The sequence below is a fragment of the Dasypus novemcinctus genome, chromosome 9, assembly GCF_030445035.2.
Source record: "Dasypus novemcinctus isolate mDasNov1 chromosome 9, mDasNov1.1.hap2, whole genome shotgun sequence".
NCBI classification, from domain to species: Eukaryota; Metazoa; Chordata; class Mammalia; order Cingulata; family Dasypodidae; genus Dasypus; species Dasypus novemcinctus.
In genome coordinates this window covers 79,579,544-79,595,023 of record NC_080681.1, presented here as the reverse complement: position 1 = coordinate 79,595,023, position 15,480 = coordinate 79,579,544, and the positions used below count along the sequence as shown (strand labels likewise).

Sequence of the window (15,480 nt, the reverse complement as noted above, 5' to 3'; positions counted from 1 at the left end):
GCAGGAATGTGGCCCCATGCAGGAGTGCCACCCCGCATGGGAATGCTGCCCTGTGCGGAAAAGCTGCCCCGCACAGGAGTGCCGGCCGACGCAAGAATTGGCACAACAAGATGACGCAACAAGAGACACAGAGGAGAGAAAATAACAAGACCTAGCAGAACAGGGAGCCGAGGTGGTGCAAGAGAGTGTCTCTCTCCCACTCCAGAAGATCCCAGGATTGGTTCCTACAGCCGCCTAATGAGAGAATACAAGCAGACACAGAAGAACACACAGCAAGTATACACAGAGGGCAGACAACGGGGGAAATGGGGGAGAAATACATAAAATAAACCTGAAAAAAAAAAGAATGTAGTGATTGGCCATACACACCAAAGTCCATTTTCACATATTGAAGCAAGATGGCTGCCAATGTCTGTGAGGGTTCAGGCTTCCTGGGTTCCTCTCTTCCTGGGGCTTGCTTCTCTTTTCTCTGTATGCTTACTTCCTGGGGCTCCAGCTTAAGGCTTCAGCATCAAACTCCAACATCGAATACCTTAACTCTGTCCTTTGCCATGCCTTTTATCTTTGAGTCGCCACCCTTTGGCCCTACTGGCACAAGAGGTTTACATAATTACTTAAGTAAACCTATGAATCCTATATAATCTAATATGCCCCGAGGAAAAGATCAGTTTACAAACATAATCCAGTATTTCCTTTTGGAATTCACCAATATCAAACTGCTACACCCACACTGCCAGATCTCTTACTTCCTTGAAAGTTTTAGCAAGGACTTCCCTAGTCACCATATATAAAATCTCAACATTTCCTATCTCCCCTTTTCCTGCCTTTTTTTTCCTCCTAACCATACCATGTATTTTACTTATTTAACTGATTTTTAAAATCTATCTTCCCAACTAAATTTTAAACTCTGTGTTTGTGAATGAGTGAATGTTCTTGTCATGCTGGATACTATGAGCAACCTAGAAAGTTCTTAAATTATTGTTACAGTATAGAAATATGTTGTAATTCTGGTTGATTAAATGCCAGATAAACAATTTTGATCATGTGTTCCACTCTTTTTCCTTTACCAAATGTTGTCAGAATTAATAAGGCAGTCTCTCCAGAACACTAAGTATAATTATTGTTCTCTGTCAGTTAAGAGGGTCTTTTCCCTTTTCTCCTCAGATTCCTGAATTAAGAACTGAAGCTCTGAAACTGTGCCTGAGACTTCTGACTTAATTTGTGAAATCCTTTTTGTGTTTTCAGGTTTGAAGCAGCCAAGCTTGTCATGCAGTGGCTCTGCAACCATGAGGATCAAAACATGCAAAGGATGGCAGTTGCTATCATTTCCATCCTGGCTGCCAAGGTACCTAAACTCTTAGATAATTTTCTGTAGGCAGCTGTTTCCTGTTAAAATCTGTGTGCCAGAAAGATTGGTAAGCCTCTCTGAAAGCCTCTTATTCAAGCTGCATTCAATATGGCAGAATTCGAAGATGCTCAGAGACTTTAGTCTGACTTTGATGTCTGTTACAGTGAATGATATTGAACTTATTTCGGTGAGTTCTTGAACATTTACCTTGTCTTCTCCTTGCTTGCAGCTTTCTACAGAACAAACTGCACAGCTTGGCGCTGAACTCTTCATTGTCAGAGTAAGTCTTTTATCTTTTCTATGCAGGCCATTAGAGACTTTTATGGCTCTCATGCAGTGTTTTGTCTCTTCTGATATCTTGTATTTACAAAAAAATTTTTGTTACTTCTAAATGAACTCATACATTTCTTCCCATAGGGGCAGATATTACTCCTTCACAAAGATGGAAAGAGTCATGTATTCAAGTGAAATAGGATCTAACCTTGTAAACTCACTTTGTGAATTTAGACAAATTACTTGAACCGTTAGGGCCTAACTAAGTAAGTCTTGTGATCCCATCCTATCTAGTTCAAAGGCTCTGTAACTTTTGTTATTTATGAAAAAATTATGGAATGTCTACTATAGGCATAAGGTTGTACTAGATGCTTTGGAGAGGAAAATAATCTAAAGAGCTTTTTTTTTTACTTTGCTTACATTTCAGTCGAGGAAATAATATAGTGAATAGTAAAAAGTTTAAAAAAGCAAATAAACTTAAAGCTTTTAAAAGAGAATAAATATAAGCAGGATCTTATAAATGTCCACTAAGGAGTTTCCTGTCACAATCGTGGCATGAGGCATTTGAGCAATAATGGTATATGGAAAAATCAAATGAGAGACTTCCTTTTTCCGTGACTTACAAATTATATATGTAGTGAAAAAGTAAGTCATTCAACTGATAGATATGTACAGAGTAACCATCAGGTATCTGACACTTTACTAGATGTTAGGGATTCATACTGAATTAGATGTAATTCCTGTCCTTAAGAAATTCACAGTATAGTAGAGAAAATAGCTAATTAGACATGGGTGTAGTACAATCTAATAAGTATAATAAAAGAGGTATGAATTTTTAAAAGTAATGTAATAATGAGAGGAGAAGCCTCTGTAGTATAACAGAAAAAGTTGTTATCCTGCAGTTGACAAATCTGGGTTTATAAATCCCAATTCTGCCACGTAACAGATGATGTATGATTTGGGGCAAGTCACATAGATTATCTCGGGGGGTATTAACAATTCTTTATATAGCTATTAAGATTAAATGAGGAGGAAAGAAACATTAATTGAAGGAGCAATATATGTTATTGTACAAAATACAGTATATGTTAGATGAGTGAAAAGGATGCTGATTTTATTTTTACTGTCTTCAGGGATGATATTTCAGTATTAAAAATGACTTTTTATTGGTATATGTATGTCTTAGAGTCTTTTTGACTGGTGGTGTAAAGATTCAGAGAGTTAAATAAGTGGTGTATTCATATGCTTTGGGAAAAAAAATCAAACTTATTTTAAGCAAGAATTAGGAGTATTGGGAGTAATGATGATGATATCCCACATTCACTTTTTGGGCTTTTAATTATCATCCCCAATTTACAGATGAGGAGACAGAATTAAAGGGGTTAATAATGTTACACAGCTAGTCAGAAGCAGAGATCGTAGTTCAGCTCAGTCAGCCTGAATCTAGTGCCATTCTATACTATTAAGATACCTAATTGTTTTCCATAAAATTTTTTCCTGAATTGTGTATCACATTAATATTAATGTTAATGTTTTCTTGTATCTGTTGCAGCAGAGCTCTCTTTTACCCCCCAAAGTGTAATCTAAAAAATGGAATTATGGAAGCTTGTGTAGGTCTTAAAATACTTATCTTTTAAACTTAAATTTCTTAAGTAAGAACTATGATAGAAATCATTTACAAATGGAATTTCAAAGCTCATATTCTATTTACAACCAATGATAAGACTTTAATTTTCTTATCATTGTACATTGTTTATTTTTTCTTTCTTTCTTAGGGAAAATTTAGGATTAGATAGATTAGGTCTTCCAATTCTTACTATCTCTAAGTGAGTGACCATGATCATATTACTGCATATTGGGGGTAACAATATTACAATATAAAATATACCATACTGATGCTTAATGAATGTTAACTCTGTTCCCCATTCTTCCCTTCCACCGTTTATCCTAGGATTTGGCATAAGTATATGGAGTGACCAGCTATGTAAAAATTGTCCTGAGCTTTAGTCATTTTGCTTTCAAATGTTATTTACAGTTCATTATATTGTATAATATAATAATAAAATAATTATGAAGACCTTATACTTTTTTCATCTTAGAGGAAAAGTCTAATTCCAGAAGCTTTTTGGTGTACTTAAAAGAACATTTACTGGAAATGCTTTTTGCTGTAATACTTATCCTTACAGACTCATGGTTATTACAATTGTATTCCCTTCTTTCAGCAACTTCTTCAAATAGTGAAGCAGAAAACCAATCAAAACTCAGTGGACACTACCTTGAAGTTTACTTTGAGCGCACTTTGGAATCTCACTGATGAATCCCCAACCACATGCAGACACTTTATTGAAAACCAGGGGTTAGAACTCTTCATGAGGGTTCTAGAGGTTAGAATGGGAATTTAGTCTACATTTATTGACTTATTTACTTAAGCATTTATTTATTATATTTGTTCCTTTAGGTAGTTATAGGATTCTCTTTCTTTTTACAGTCTTTCCCAACTGAGTCATCCATTCAACAAAAAGTCCTAGGACTTCTGGTAAGATATAAGCATGCCCTGTTAAGTTCCTCAGTTTTCCATCTGAGGTAATACATTGAAAGTTGCTGCTATGATATTTGCAAACATTTAATGACATTAGAAAATATGTACTATATACCTAAGCAAAAAAATTAGGCTACACATACCTATAGTTCTTCTCAGCCTGAATTTGTCAAAGTAGATGTCATCCCAAATCGCTTAAGATTGAAAATTAACAAAAATAAGGGGGAAGTGTATATACTGTCCAAAGTAGATTTATTGTTATTGCAATTATTATCTTATGTTAACTGAATAACTTATCATTGATAAAAATTTCTAAATTAAAGAACTGTAAAACAAGTTAGGCCACAAAACTATATATACATATTAAGATTTTAGCCACATAATGCAAAGAACCTGGAATTCTAGTACAATTTACTAGAATATATGGTGGGGATATAAAATGAGCAGTCACTGTGGAAAGCAATATGACTTCTCCTCAAAAAGTTAAATATAGAATTATCATTTGAGCTCATAATCCCACTTGTAAGTATATACCCAAAGAGAGTGAAAATAGGGTTACAGACAGATATTTGTACACCAGTATTTATAGTAGCCTTATTTACAGTAGCCAAAAAATGGAAATAACCCATGTGTCTATCAGCAAATGAATGGATAAACAAAATATGGTACATACATACAATGGAATATTATTCAACCATAGGAGAAAATGAAGTTAAGAGACATGTTGCAACATTGAAGAACCTTGAAAATGTTATGCTCAGTGTAACAAGCAAGATGCATTCAGACAAAAATTGTATGATATCACTTCTAATAGATGACTAAAAATAGCAAATTCACAGAAATAGAAAGCAGATTAGAGGTTACCAGGAACTGGAAGGCATTTTTGTTAAAGGAAAAAAAAAAGATAAAGGAAGTTAGAGGGAGTGGGATAGGTGACTGATCACATTGTGACAAGAGACAACATTTTGTGGTGACAGAAATATATCTTGATTGTAGTGGCAGTAATTACATAGAAATATGTATTTGTTAAAATCACCATATTGTACAATTAAAACTTAAGTTTTTCGGAAGCGGATTTGGCTCAACGGATAGAACGTCCGCCTACCACATGGGAGGTCTAGGGTTCAAACCCAGGGCCTCCTGACTTGTGTGGCGAGCTGGCCCACTCACATTGCTGATGCTCACAGGATGTGCCCTACCATGCAGGGGTGTCCCCTGGATAGGGGAGCCCCACGAGCAAGGAGTAAGCCCCTGCGTGAAGAAAGCACAGCGTCCCAGGTGTGGCGCCGCACACATGGAGAGCTGATGCAGCAAGATGACACAACAAAAAGAGACACAGATTCCCGGTGCCGCTACAAGAATCCAAGCAGACACAGAAGAACACACAGCCAATGGACACAGAGCAGGCAACCAGGGGAGGGGGGAAAATAAATAAAAAATCAATCTTCAAATAAATACAGTTGCAGAGAACTTAGCAAGATTAACTCCTGGTGTTTTATGGAAGGCAGAATTTGAAAATAAATCTTTGTAGAAAAAAAAAACAACAAGTGTTTCGGGGGAGCAGATGTGACTCAAGGGGTTGAGCACCTGCCTCCCACATGGGAGTTGTCAGGTTCAGTTCCTGGTACCTCTTGAAGAAACAAAAACAAACAACAAGCAAAACAAATGAAAGAACTAACTTGGGGAAACCAATGTGGCTTAGTGGTTGAGCACCTGCTTCCCAATACAAGTTCCTAGTTTAATCCCTGACCCCCGTACTGAGAGAAAAAAAAAACTTTAAGTGTTTCATTTGCTGTAAATTATTAATGTATCTCAATAAAGTTGAATTTTTAAAATGGAATCTGATAAAAAACTTTAGCAACATTAAAAGGAAAAATATAAATACATATATCCTTAAAACTTTTTAAAATATCATACAGTTTCATTGTGAGCACATGTAATGTTTAACAACATCAAAATATGTTTTTAACCTAGAAGTGTTCTTAGATGCTATGTTTGGTGATTAATAATTATTGTTTAAAACATTATTTGAAAAATCAGAGGAAGTGGACTTGGCCCAGTGGATAGGGCATCTGCCTACCACATGGGAGGTCTGCAGTTCAAAGCCTGGGCCTCCTTGATCCATGTGGAGCTGGCCCATGCACAGTGCTGATGCGTGCAAGGAATGCCCTGCCACACAGTGGTGTCCCCTGTGTAGGGGAGCCCCATGCGCAAGGAGTGTGCCCCATGAGGAGAGCTGCCCAGTGTGAGAGAAGGTGCAACCTGCCCAGGAATGGCACCTCACACATGGAGAGCTGACACAGCAAGATAACGCAACAAAAAGAAACACAGATTCCCGGTGCTGCTGATAAGGATAGAAGCGGTCACAGAAGAACACACAGTGAATGGACACAGGGAGCAGACAATGGGGGGGGCGGGGGCGGGGGAGAAGGGGAGAGAAATAAATAAAGAAAAAAAAAAAGAAAAATCAGATATTCCATAATATATTGTATATAGGCTTAGGTGAGCCCTTTAGGATTTTGAGGCAAAGTAAAGAGAGAATGTGAGCAGAAAATCAGTAAGGATGTGGTAGTCTTAAACAATATCAACCAACCAGACCAGATTGGCATTTTCAGAATATTATCCCTACCCCAAAATACACATTCTTCTCATGTTTTGGAGCACATGTCTCAGTAAATTCAAAAGGACTCACATCAAGCAAAATATGTTCTTTGAATACATGAAATTAAATTGAAATCAATCTATCAAAATAAATTATTGAAAAAGAATTTTAATAACAAGATAATGGAGAAAGATATGGAAGGAAGCACAACAGATTGTATTTCTGTTAATTACCTCATGGAGATTAAAATGATGGAAGGTTAGAGAAAGAGACTTAAACTTTTAAAAAACATACCTTTGTACTGTTTCACTAGTTATAATAACCATGTATTCCTTTTGAAATAAAAAAAATAATGATTTTTAAAGCCCTAGGAGATTTTTCTGAATTCCTTTTTCCTCCTTGCATTGGCTTGAGTCCATCTCCATCTCTTGTAATATATAAACTCTGAATAAGACAAATACTATAACTTATTTAATAATTCCCCTATTACTAAGAATTTAGGTTGCTTTCCAATTTCTGTTACTTATAACTATAGCTACAATGGATATATAGGTCCTTTTTTATGTTCTTCCTTAAATACCAGCACTCAGTTTCCCCAAAATCCCTCTCCTTATTTCTCAGCCTCTCATACCTTTGTGTCTGGTAAACAAACACCAAGTTACATTTTTAAATTCACTATACCTCCTATGATCTAATTCCTTTAGAGCAGAGGTCTGTTTTAACATGGTGTTTTAACATGGGTTTTTCCTTGAGAACAGAGGTCTTTAATTTTTTTTTTAAGATTTATTTATTTATTCATTTCAACCCCCCACCCCAGTTGTCTTCTCTGTGTCTCTTTGCTGCGTCTTCTTTGTCCGCTTCTGTTGTTGTCAATGGCATGGGAATCTGTGTTTCTTTTTGTTGCATCATCTTGTTGTGTCAGCTCTCCGTGTGTGTGACATCATTCCTGGGCAGGCTATACTTTCTTTCACACTGGGCGGCTCTCCTTATGGGGCACACTCCTTGCGCGTGGGGCTCCCCTACGTGGGGGACACCCCCGCGTGGCACAGCACTCCTTGCGCGCATCAGCACTGCACATGGACCAGCTCCACACCGGTCAAGGAGGCCTGGGGTTTGAACCGCAGACCTCCCATGTGGTAGACGGACGCCCTAACCACTGGGCCAAGTCTGCCGCCCAGCGGTCTCTTCTAACATGCGTTTTACCATACTGGCACTTTGCCTATTATAGTGATTAAAAGTAACAATTATTGAGAAAGGAGTTTCAAATTCTCTGACTGTAATTGTGGATTTGTCTATTTCTAATTACAGTCCTATCAGTTTTTGCTTCATATGTTTTGAAGCTCTATTATTAGTTGCATAAACTTTCAGAATTCTTATGTTGTTTTTATTTTTCCCCTCCCCCCCTTTTTATGTTGTTTTTAAAAAGAGTTTTTTTTTTTTTTTAGTCTCATTAAACAAGTTTATTGAGCTATATAAAAAGAGTTTTATTCACACAATAATCCATCCAAAGTGTGCAATCAGTAACTCTCAATATCTTATGTCCTTTTGAAGATTATGAAATGATCTTCAGAAATATCATGAAATGACCTCTTTATCTTAAGTAATATTCTTTGCTTTGCAATCTCCTTTGTCTGATGAGAATATGGCCACTTCAGCTTTATTTCAACAAATGTTAGCCTGGTGTATCTCCAACTTTTAATATGAATTCCAGAAAAGCAAAAAATAGTTTTTAGTAGAAGTATGTCCCAAATATTGCATGGAACATTCTTCATTTTACTATTAGAGTTGTTGTCGGTTTAAAGAAAAGTCATGCAAAAGATACAGAGTTCCCATAAACCCTTCTCACACACTTTTCCCTATTGTTATTACTTTGCATTAATATGGCACCTTTGTTGCAAATGATGAAATATTATAATTACACTATTAACTGTAGTCCATAGTTTACATTAAGGATCACTGTGTTGTATGGTCTTACGGTTTTTGAAAATTTTATTCAAGCAGTACATATTCAACCTAAAATTTCCTTCTTTAACCACATTCTAGTATATGTTTCAATGGAAATGCTACAGTCACCGCCATCCATTACCAAACTTTTTCATCACCCATGCAAATACTCTGTAATAATTAAGAATTAACTCCCCTTTCCCTACTCCTACCCTGGCCTCTGGTAATGTGTATTCTAGCATCAGGCACTCTGAATTTGCTTATTCTAATTACTTCATGAAAGTGGAGATCTTAAAATATTTTTCCTTTTTTATCTGACTTATTTTATGCAGCATGTTGTCTCCAAGGTTAATCTGTGTTTTTGCATGTATCAGAACTTCATCCCTTTTTATGACTGAGTAGTATTCTATTGTATGTATATACCTCATTTTATTTGCCCATTGTTGGTTTTCCATCTGTCAGCATTGTGTATAATACCACTATGAACATCTGTGCAAATATCTGTTTGAGTCCCTGCTTTCAATTCTTTTGGTTATATACCTAGGAGAAGGATTGCTGAGTCATGTAATTCTGTATTTTCTGAGGAACCACCAAACTTTTATCACCATTTTACATTGCTACCAACAATGAATGTATTCCTGTTTCTCCACATCATTTCCAATACTTTTTTTTAAATAAAGTAACCATTCTAGTAGGTATGAAATGGTATCTCAGTGTGGTTTTATTTGCATTTACCTAATGGCTCATGACGAAAAGTTTCTTTTCATGTGCTATTGGCCATTTGTGTGTCTACTTTGAAGAAATGTTTATTCAAGTCTTTTGCCTATTTTTTATTGGGTTGTCCTTTTGTTGTTGAGTCATAGAATTTTTAATATATTTTGGATATTAAACTCATTCAGACATGTGGTTTCCAAATATTTGTTCCCATCCTGTAGGTTTTTTTACTTTTATAATTGTATTAGTCGCCAAAGGGGGCTGATACAAAATACCAGAAATCATTTGGTTTTTATAAAGGGTATTTATTTGGGGTAGAAGCTTACAGTTATGAGGCCATAAAGCATAAGTTACTTCCTTCACCAAAGTCTTGGAGTAAGATGGCTGCCAACATCTGCCAGGGTTCAGGCTTCCTGGGTTCCTCTCTTCCTGGGGTTCATTTCTCTCCAGGCTCAGCTACTCTTATTTTCTCTACAAGGTCACCTGTAGACTGTGAGGCTCTTCCAGGCTTTGCCTCTCTCCACAAGGCCAACTGTAGACTATCAGGGGACTGGCTCTTTCTCTTTCCCTGGGGCTCAATTCTCTCTACGCTCAGCTGCTCTGCTCCTCTGTGTGCTTATTTCACCAGATCCAGCTCAGAACTCCAACATCAAAACTCCAGCCTCCCTTCTTTGAAGTGCAGTTTCTCTGTGAGCCCCCACACACCAAGGAGGCAGGAATACAACATCCTACTGATGTGGCCCAATCAAAGCCTTAATCATTATTTAAACCAGTGAAAGTAAGAATTCTGAATCCAGTACACTCTAATATGCCCAGAGGAAAAGACCAGTTTACAAACATCCAATATTTCTTTTTGGAATTCATCAATAATATCAAACTGCTACAGTGATAATGCCCTTTGATGTACAAAAGTCTTTAATTTTGAGGAGGTACAAGTGATCAATTTCTTCCTTTTTTTTGCTCATACTTTTGTTGTAAAGTCTTAAGAAACCATTGCATAATCCAAGGTTCTGAAGATGCTTCCCTATGTTTTCTTCTAGGAAATATAGTTTTATAGTTTATTTTCTTTTATTTAGGTCTTTGATCTATTTTCTGTTTTAATTTTTGTATATGGTATAAGGTAGGGGTCCACCTTCATTCTTTTGCATATGGATATATAATTAAGTCTTCTTATTGAATTGACCCCTTTATCAGTATGTAATAAGGTTCTTTGTCCCTCATAATAGCTTTTGACTTAAAGTCTGTTTTATGATATTAGTGTAATTACTCAGCACTCTTTTGGTTACTCTTTGCATGCAATATTTTTTTCCATCCTTTCTCTTTCAACCTACTTATCTTTGACTTTAAGCTGTGTCTCCTGTATGGAACATATAGTTTGGTGATGCTGTTATATCCATTCTCTATGCCAATCTCTGCCTTTTGACTGTGAAGTTTAATACATTTACATTTAAACTAGCCATTGATAATGCGGGGTGTCTGTTTTAATTTGCCAAAGGGCTGCTGATGCAAAGTACCAGAAATGGATTGCTGTTATAAAAAGGATTTATTTGGGGTAAAAACTTACAGGCCCAAAGTCCAAATCGAGGCACCATGAGAGTTCCTTTCTCACCAAAGACAGCTGCCATATGGCAAAACAAGCTGGCTGCTGGTCTCTGCCTTTCTGCAGCTATAGGCGAACCTAGCGTAAGGCTTGTCTCTTACCTGGCCTCTTTCTGACTTAGGTTCAAATTTTAACTGTTCTTTGGATTACAGTTTTGCTCGCTGAATTTACTAATCAGTAGCTGACGTTGGTGCTCAATCATCTCCTCCTCCCCCGTTTTTGGGAAGTAGAGCTTCCAACTCCAGCTGCAGAATAGCTCCCGAGACTTTTGCTGCCTTCAGAGGATGGGCACTGGCTTCCGGAGCGCAGAGTGCTCTACTTATGAATCTTTTCTGCAGATAGGCAGTCTCCTTCTATTCTTTCAAGGATGTTGCACGTTGCTCTTTTGGTCTCCTGGAACCCCCAAACCGGTGTTTTAAATGGTTCTGGGTGACTACTAACTGCCCTATATCACGAGCTGTCTCTAGGAGCTCCTTACTCTGCCTCCATCTTGCAGGTTGTCTCTCACCTACCATTTTTAAAGCTGCATTTTCTTAATTTGGCAGTCACCCCTTTTACTACGACCCTTTTTGTATTAGTCAACCAAAGGGGTGCTGATGTAAAGTACCAGAAATTTGTTGGCTTTTATAAAGGGTATTTATTTGGGATAAAAGCTTACAGTTACAAGACCCTAAAGAGTCCATCACAACGTACTGTAAGAAGTACTTTCTAACTCAGGTCAGTTGCCACATGTTGAAGTAAGTTGGCAGGCCTGGTCTCTCCTTCCTTCTTCCTCTTAAGGCTCCATGCGTCCCGAATCTTCTGATTTTAGCTGTCGGCTGGCATAGGGTTTGTTTCTTTCCAGGCTTCCTCAGCTCAGCTGCTCTGTTCTCTTCAGCTGCAAACCATTAGGCAAATGGCTAATCTTTCTTCCCAGTCTTCAGGAGATCAGAGTTCTCTCTCCTCTGCCATGTCTATGGAGCTCCTTTCTTCCTGTGCCTTCTTCTGTGTGTGCCAGTTTATATAGCACACCAAGGGGACAGGGACTCAACCCTGAGTCGCTCTAATGATGTGGACAAATCAAAGTCCTAATCTTGATTTAACCAAGTAAAGGTAAAACCTTTGAGTTTAATACAGTCAAAGGAAATCAGCCCACAGGAACAGACTAGTTCACAAACATAATCCTTATCTTTTTCGGGGTTCATAAATAATCTCAAACTACCACAAACGATATTCTGGAATTTTGAAAAAGATGGCTGTGCTACTTTTTGCTGATTATTTAAAGATTCTGTGAAGAATAGCATCCTGGAGCATCTTACTCCTCCGTCTGGGTCCACTGGAACTCATGCCCATCCTTCTACTTTTAACCTGTATTTTTCTATTCAATGTTATTTCTTGTAGATAGCATATAATTTGTATCTTGCTTTTTTATCAAATCTGACAATCTCTCATTTTCATTTGGGATGTTTAGCTCTTTTTTTTTACATTTAATGTGATTATTGATGTGATTAGCTTTGAATCCATCAACTTGGTTTTTGTTTTTTTTTTGTTTCATTTATTTATACACACACACCCATTGTTTGCACTTGCTGTCTGCTTGTCTTCTCTTGAGGAGGCACCAGGAACTGAACCTAGGACCTCCTATGTGGGAGAGAGGTGCTCAACCACCTAAGCCACCTCAGCTCCTTGGTTTGTTGTGTCTCTCATTGTCTTTCCTCTTTGTGTCTCTTTGTTGCATCATCTTGTTGTGCCAGCTTTCTGTGCCTGCCCATCCTACCAGCTTGCCTTCTCCAGGAGGCCCTGGGAACCAAACCTGGGGCCTCCCATGTGGTAAGCAGGAACCCAATTGCTTGAGCCACATCCGCTTCCCTGCTTTATTTTTTAATGGTTGCTTTGAGTTTATTGTACACATCTTTAATCATAACGAACTGTAAGTGATTTTACACATGTTCACATATAGTATAACATCTTAGAATAGTACATTTCTTTTCTGCTTTTTTTTTCACCTTACCTCTTTTATGCTTTTATTGTCATACATTATACTTTCACATGTTATAAACCACAGAAAACATTATCAGTTTTTGTTTCAAATGCCAACTGTATTTTAAGGGGATTTAAATAGTTTTTTAAAGTCTTATAAATTTTCTGAAAGAGTTACCATTTCTCATGCTCCTCTTTCCTGTGTGTCATTCCAGATTTCCATCTGGTATCATTTTCCTTCTGCTAAAATAATCCTTTAACATTTCTTGCAGCTTGGGTCTGCTAGTGATGAATTCTTCAGCTTTTGTGCATGTGAACACACCTTTATTTAACCTTTGTTCTGAAAGATGTTTTTGCCAGGTATGTAATATAGGTTGGCAATACATTAAAAATATTGCTCAAATTTTTTCTCATTTGCATCTCTCCGATGTAAAAACTGATGTCATCATTATCTTTGTTCCTCCATATATATACATGTTCTTTTCCTCTGTCTGCCTTTAAGACTTCCTTTTCAGCAATGATTTTGGGCAATTTGATTACGATATGACTTGGCATAATTTGATTCATGTTTCTTGTATTTGGTATTCATAAAACTTCTTGGATTTATAGGTTTATAGTTTTCATCAAGTTTGGAAAGTTATTTCTTCAAAAAAAATTTTTTTTTGCCCCCCTTCCCCTATTGGAGTCCTTTAGTTTTCCATATATTAAGTTGGTTGAAGTTGTCCCATGGCTCACTGTTTTGTTTTTTTTTTTAATTTTTTGTCTGTTTCAGTTTGACTAGTTCCATTGCTATGCTCTCTAGAAAGTTTCTGCCCTGTCTAATCTGTGTTAATCCCATCCCATTTTTCATCTCAGACATTGTAATTTTCAACTCTAAAAGTTCAATTTGGGTTTTTTGTTTTTTTATATCTGCCATGTTTCTGCTTAATTTTTTATACATGCAAAATACATTTGTAATTATTGTTTTAATGTTCTTCTCTGCTAATTCTAATATCTGAGTCGATATCAAATGATTGATTATTCTCCTCAATATGGATCATGTTTTCCTGCTATTTTACGTGCCTGATAGTTTTAATGCCATACATTGTACTGTTTTACTCTGTTGGGTGTTAGTTTTTTGTAAATATTCTTTAGTTTTATTCTGGGATATAATTGTTACTTTAAAGCAGTTTGATCCTTTAAGGTCTTGTTTTTATGATTTGTTAGCTGGGTGTGGAACAGTGCTCCGTTTCAGGCTAATTATTCCTTACAACTGAGGTAAGCTAAGACATGGAGTACTCTACCCAGTGCCCTGCAAATTAAGGGTATGTCCACACTGACTGGTGGGCTCTTTGTGAGCATAGTAGTACCCTGTTGTTGCTTTTTCTTATGTGCTAATACCATTGTTTATCATTTCTTAGTCCTTTCCTCTTGATTGGTTTTTCTCCTGGTAATGGGTCCTATTTTCCTTCCACTTTATGTGCCCAGTAGTTCTTAATTGGAGATCAGTCATGGTGTAACATACATTGTTGATTGTTGGGTTTTATGTTTTCCTGAATTGTTGGGTTTTATGTTTTCCTGTAGAGTCTTGGCCTTTGTTCTGACATGCAGTTAAACTACTCGGAGATCAATTTATTCCTTTGGAGGCTTGTTTAATTGCTTTAGATTAGTCTTTACCCTAGGGCTAATATATAATTTAGCCCCACTACTAAAGTGTGCCTTTTTGAGGACTTTTTTTCTTGTGGGTACTCTCCACTTTGACTGGTGGTAATCATACTATTCCTAGCCCAGTATGAGCTCTGAGATTTGTTCTCTCATACTGATTTCTGATGGTTCTTTCCCTAGCCTTGTGGAGTTTTACCCCTTATCATTACTCAGCCAAAGACTTGAAGGATCCTTCCACAGATCTCTAAGCCCCTCAATAGTCCCCCCTTCTCTGTGGAGCTTTTCTTTTTTTTTTTTTTCAGTTTTCTCTTCTTCAAATTTTTGTTGCCTTGGCCGCCTTGAATTCTGATCTGTCTCCTCAATTCAGCAGCACTGCCAGATTCTCTTTTGGTTTCCTTTACCTGCATTGCAATCTAGAAACTTCCTTGTTTGTATTTTTCTTCTCAACGATCATATTCCTGCACTGCCTGTTGCCCAGTGTTTGAATACAGTGCTATCATGTATTTTATCTGGCTTTCTAGTAAATTGTTTACAGTGGGAAAGAATAGTCTTAATTCTTTTGATATCCTGTTTTGTTCTATTCTAAATCTTTATTTTTTTAATAGTGGTAGCCTGGTCTTTTCGTGTGCATGTTTAGTTACTTTTATCTGTTTAATTTTATTCTATATTTACTACTTTGTAGTTGTATTATATGAGACTTTCGGGGGTCTAATTCACTATTGATAATTCTCACTCATTTTGGATTTTTCATTGTGAATTATAATTTAGGATTGTGACATCATCTTCTCTGGGGCTTTATGTCCCTCTCGCAAGGGCTTTGTATTTCTTTCTACCCAACTTCTCCAAGCTTGGAGAAG

At 36.9% G+C, this 15,480-nt stretch overlaps 1 protein-coding gene across 1 annotated transcript in view; it reads left to right on the top strand.

Moving 5' to 3' along the window:
• LOC101435536 (protein zyg-11 homolog B) overlaps window positions 1-15,480 on the top strand; it is a 308,603-nt gene that overhangs the window by 154,250 nt on the left and 138,873 nt on the right. Inside the window, exons 7-10 of the mRNA XM_058303573.2 lie at window positions 1,246-1,345; window positions 1,578-1,628; window positions 3,844-4,005; window positions 4,110-4,157. Coding sequence (XP_058159556.1) covers window positions 1,246-1,345; window positions 1,578-1,628; window positions 3,844-4,005; window positions 4,110-4,157 — 361 coding nt within the window. The remainder of the gene's footprint in view (window positions 1-1,245; window positions 1,346-1,577; window positions 1,629-3,843; window positions 4,006-4,109; window positions 4,158-15,480) is intronic.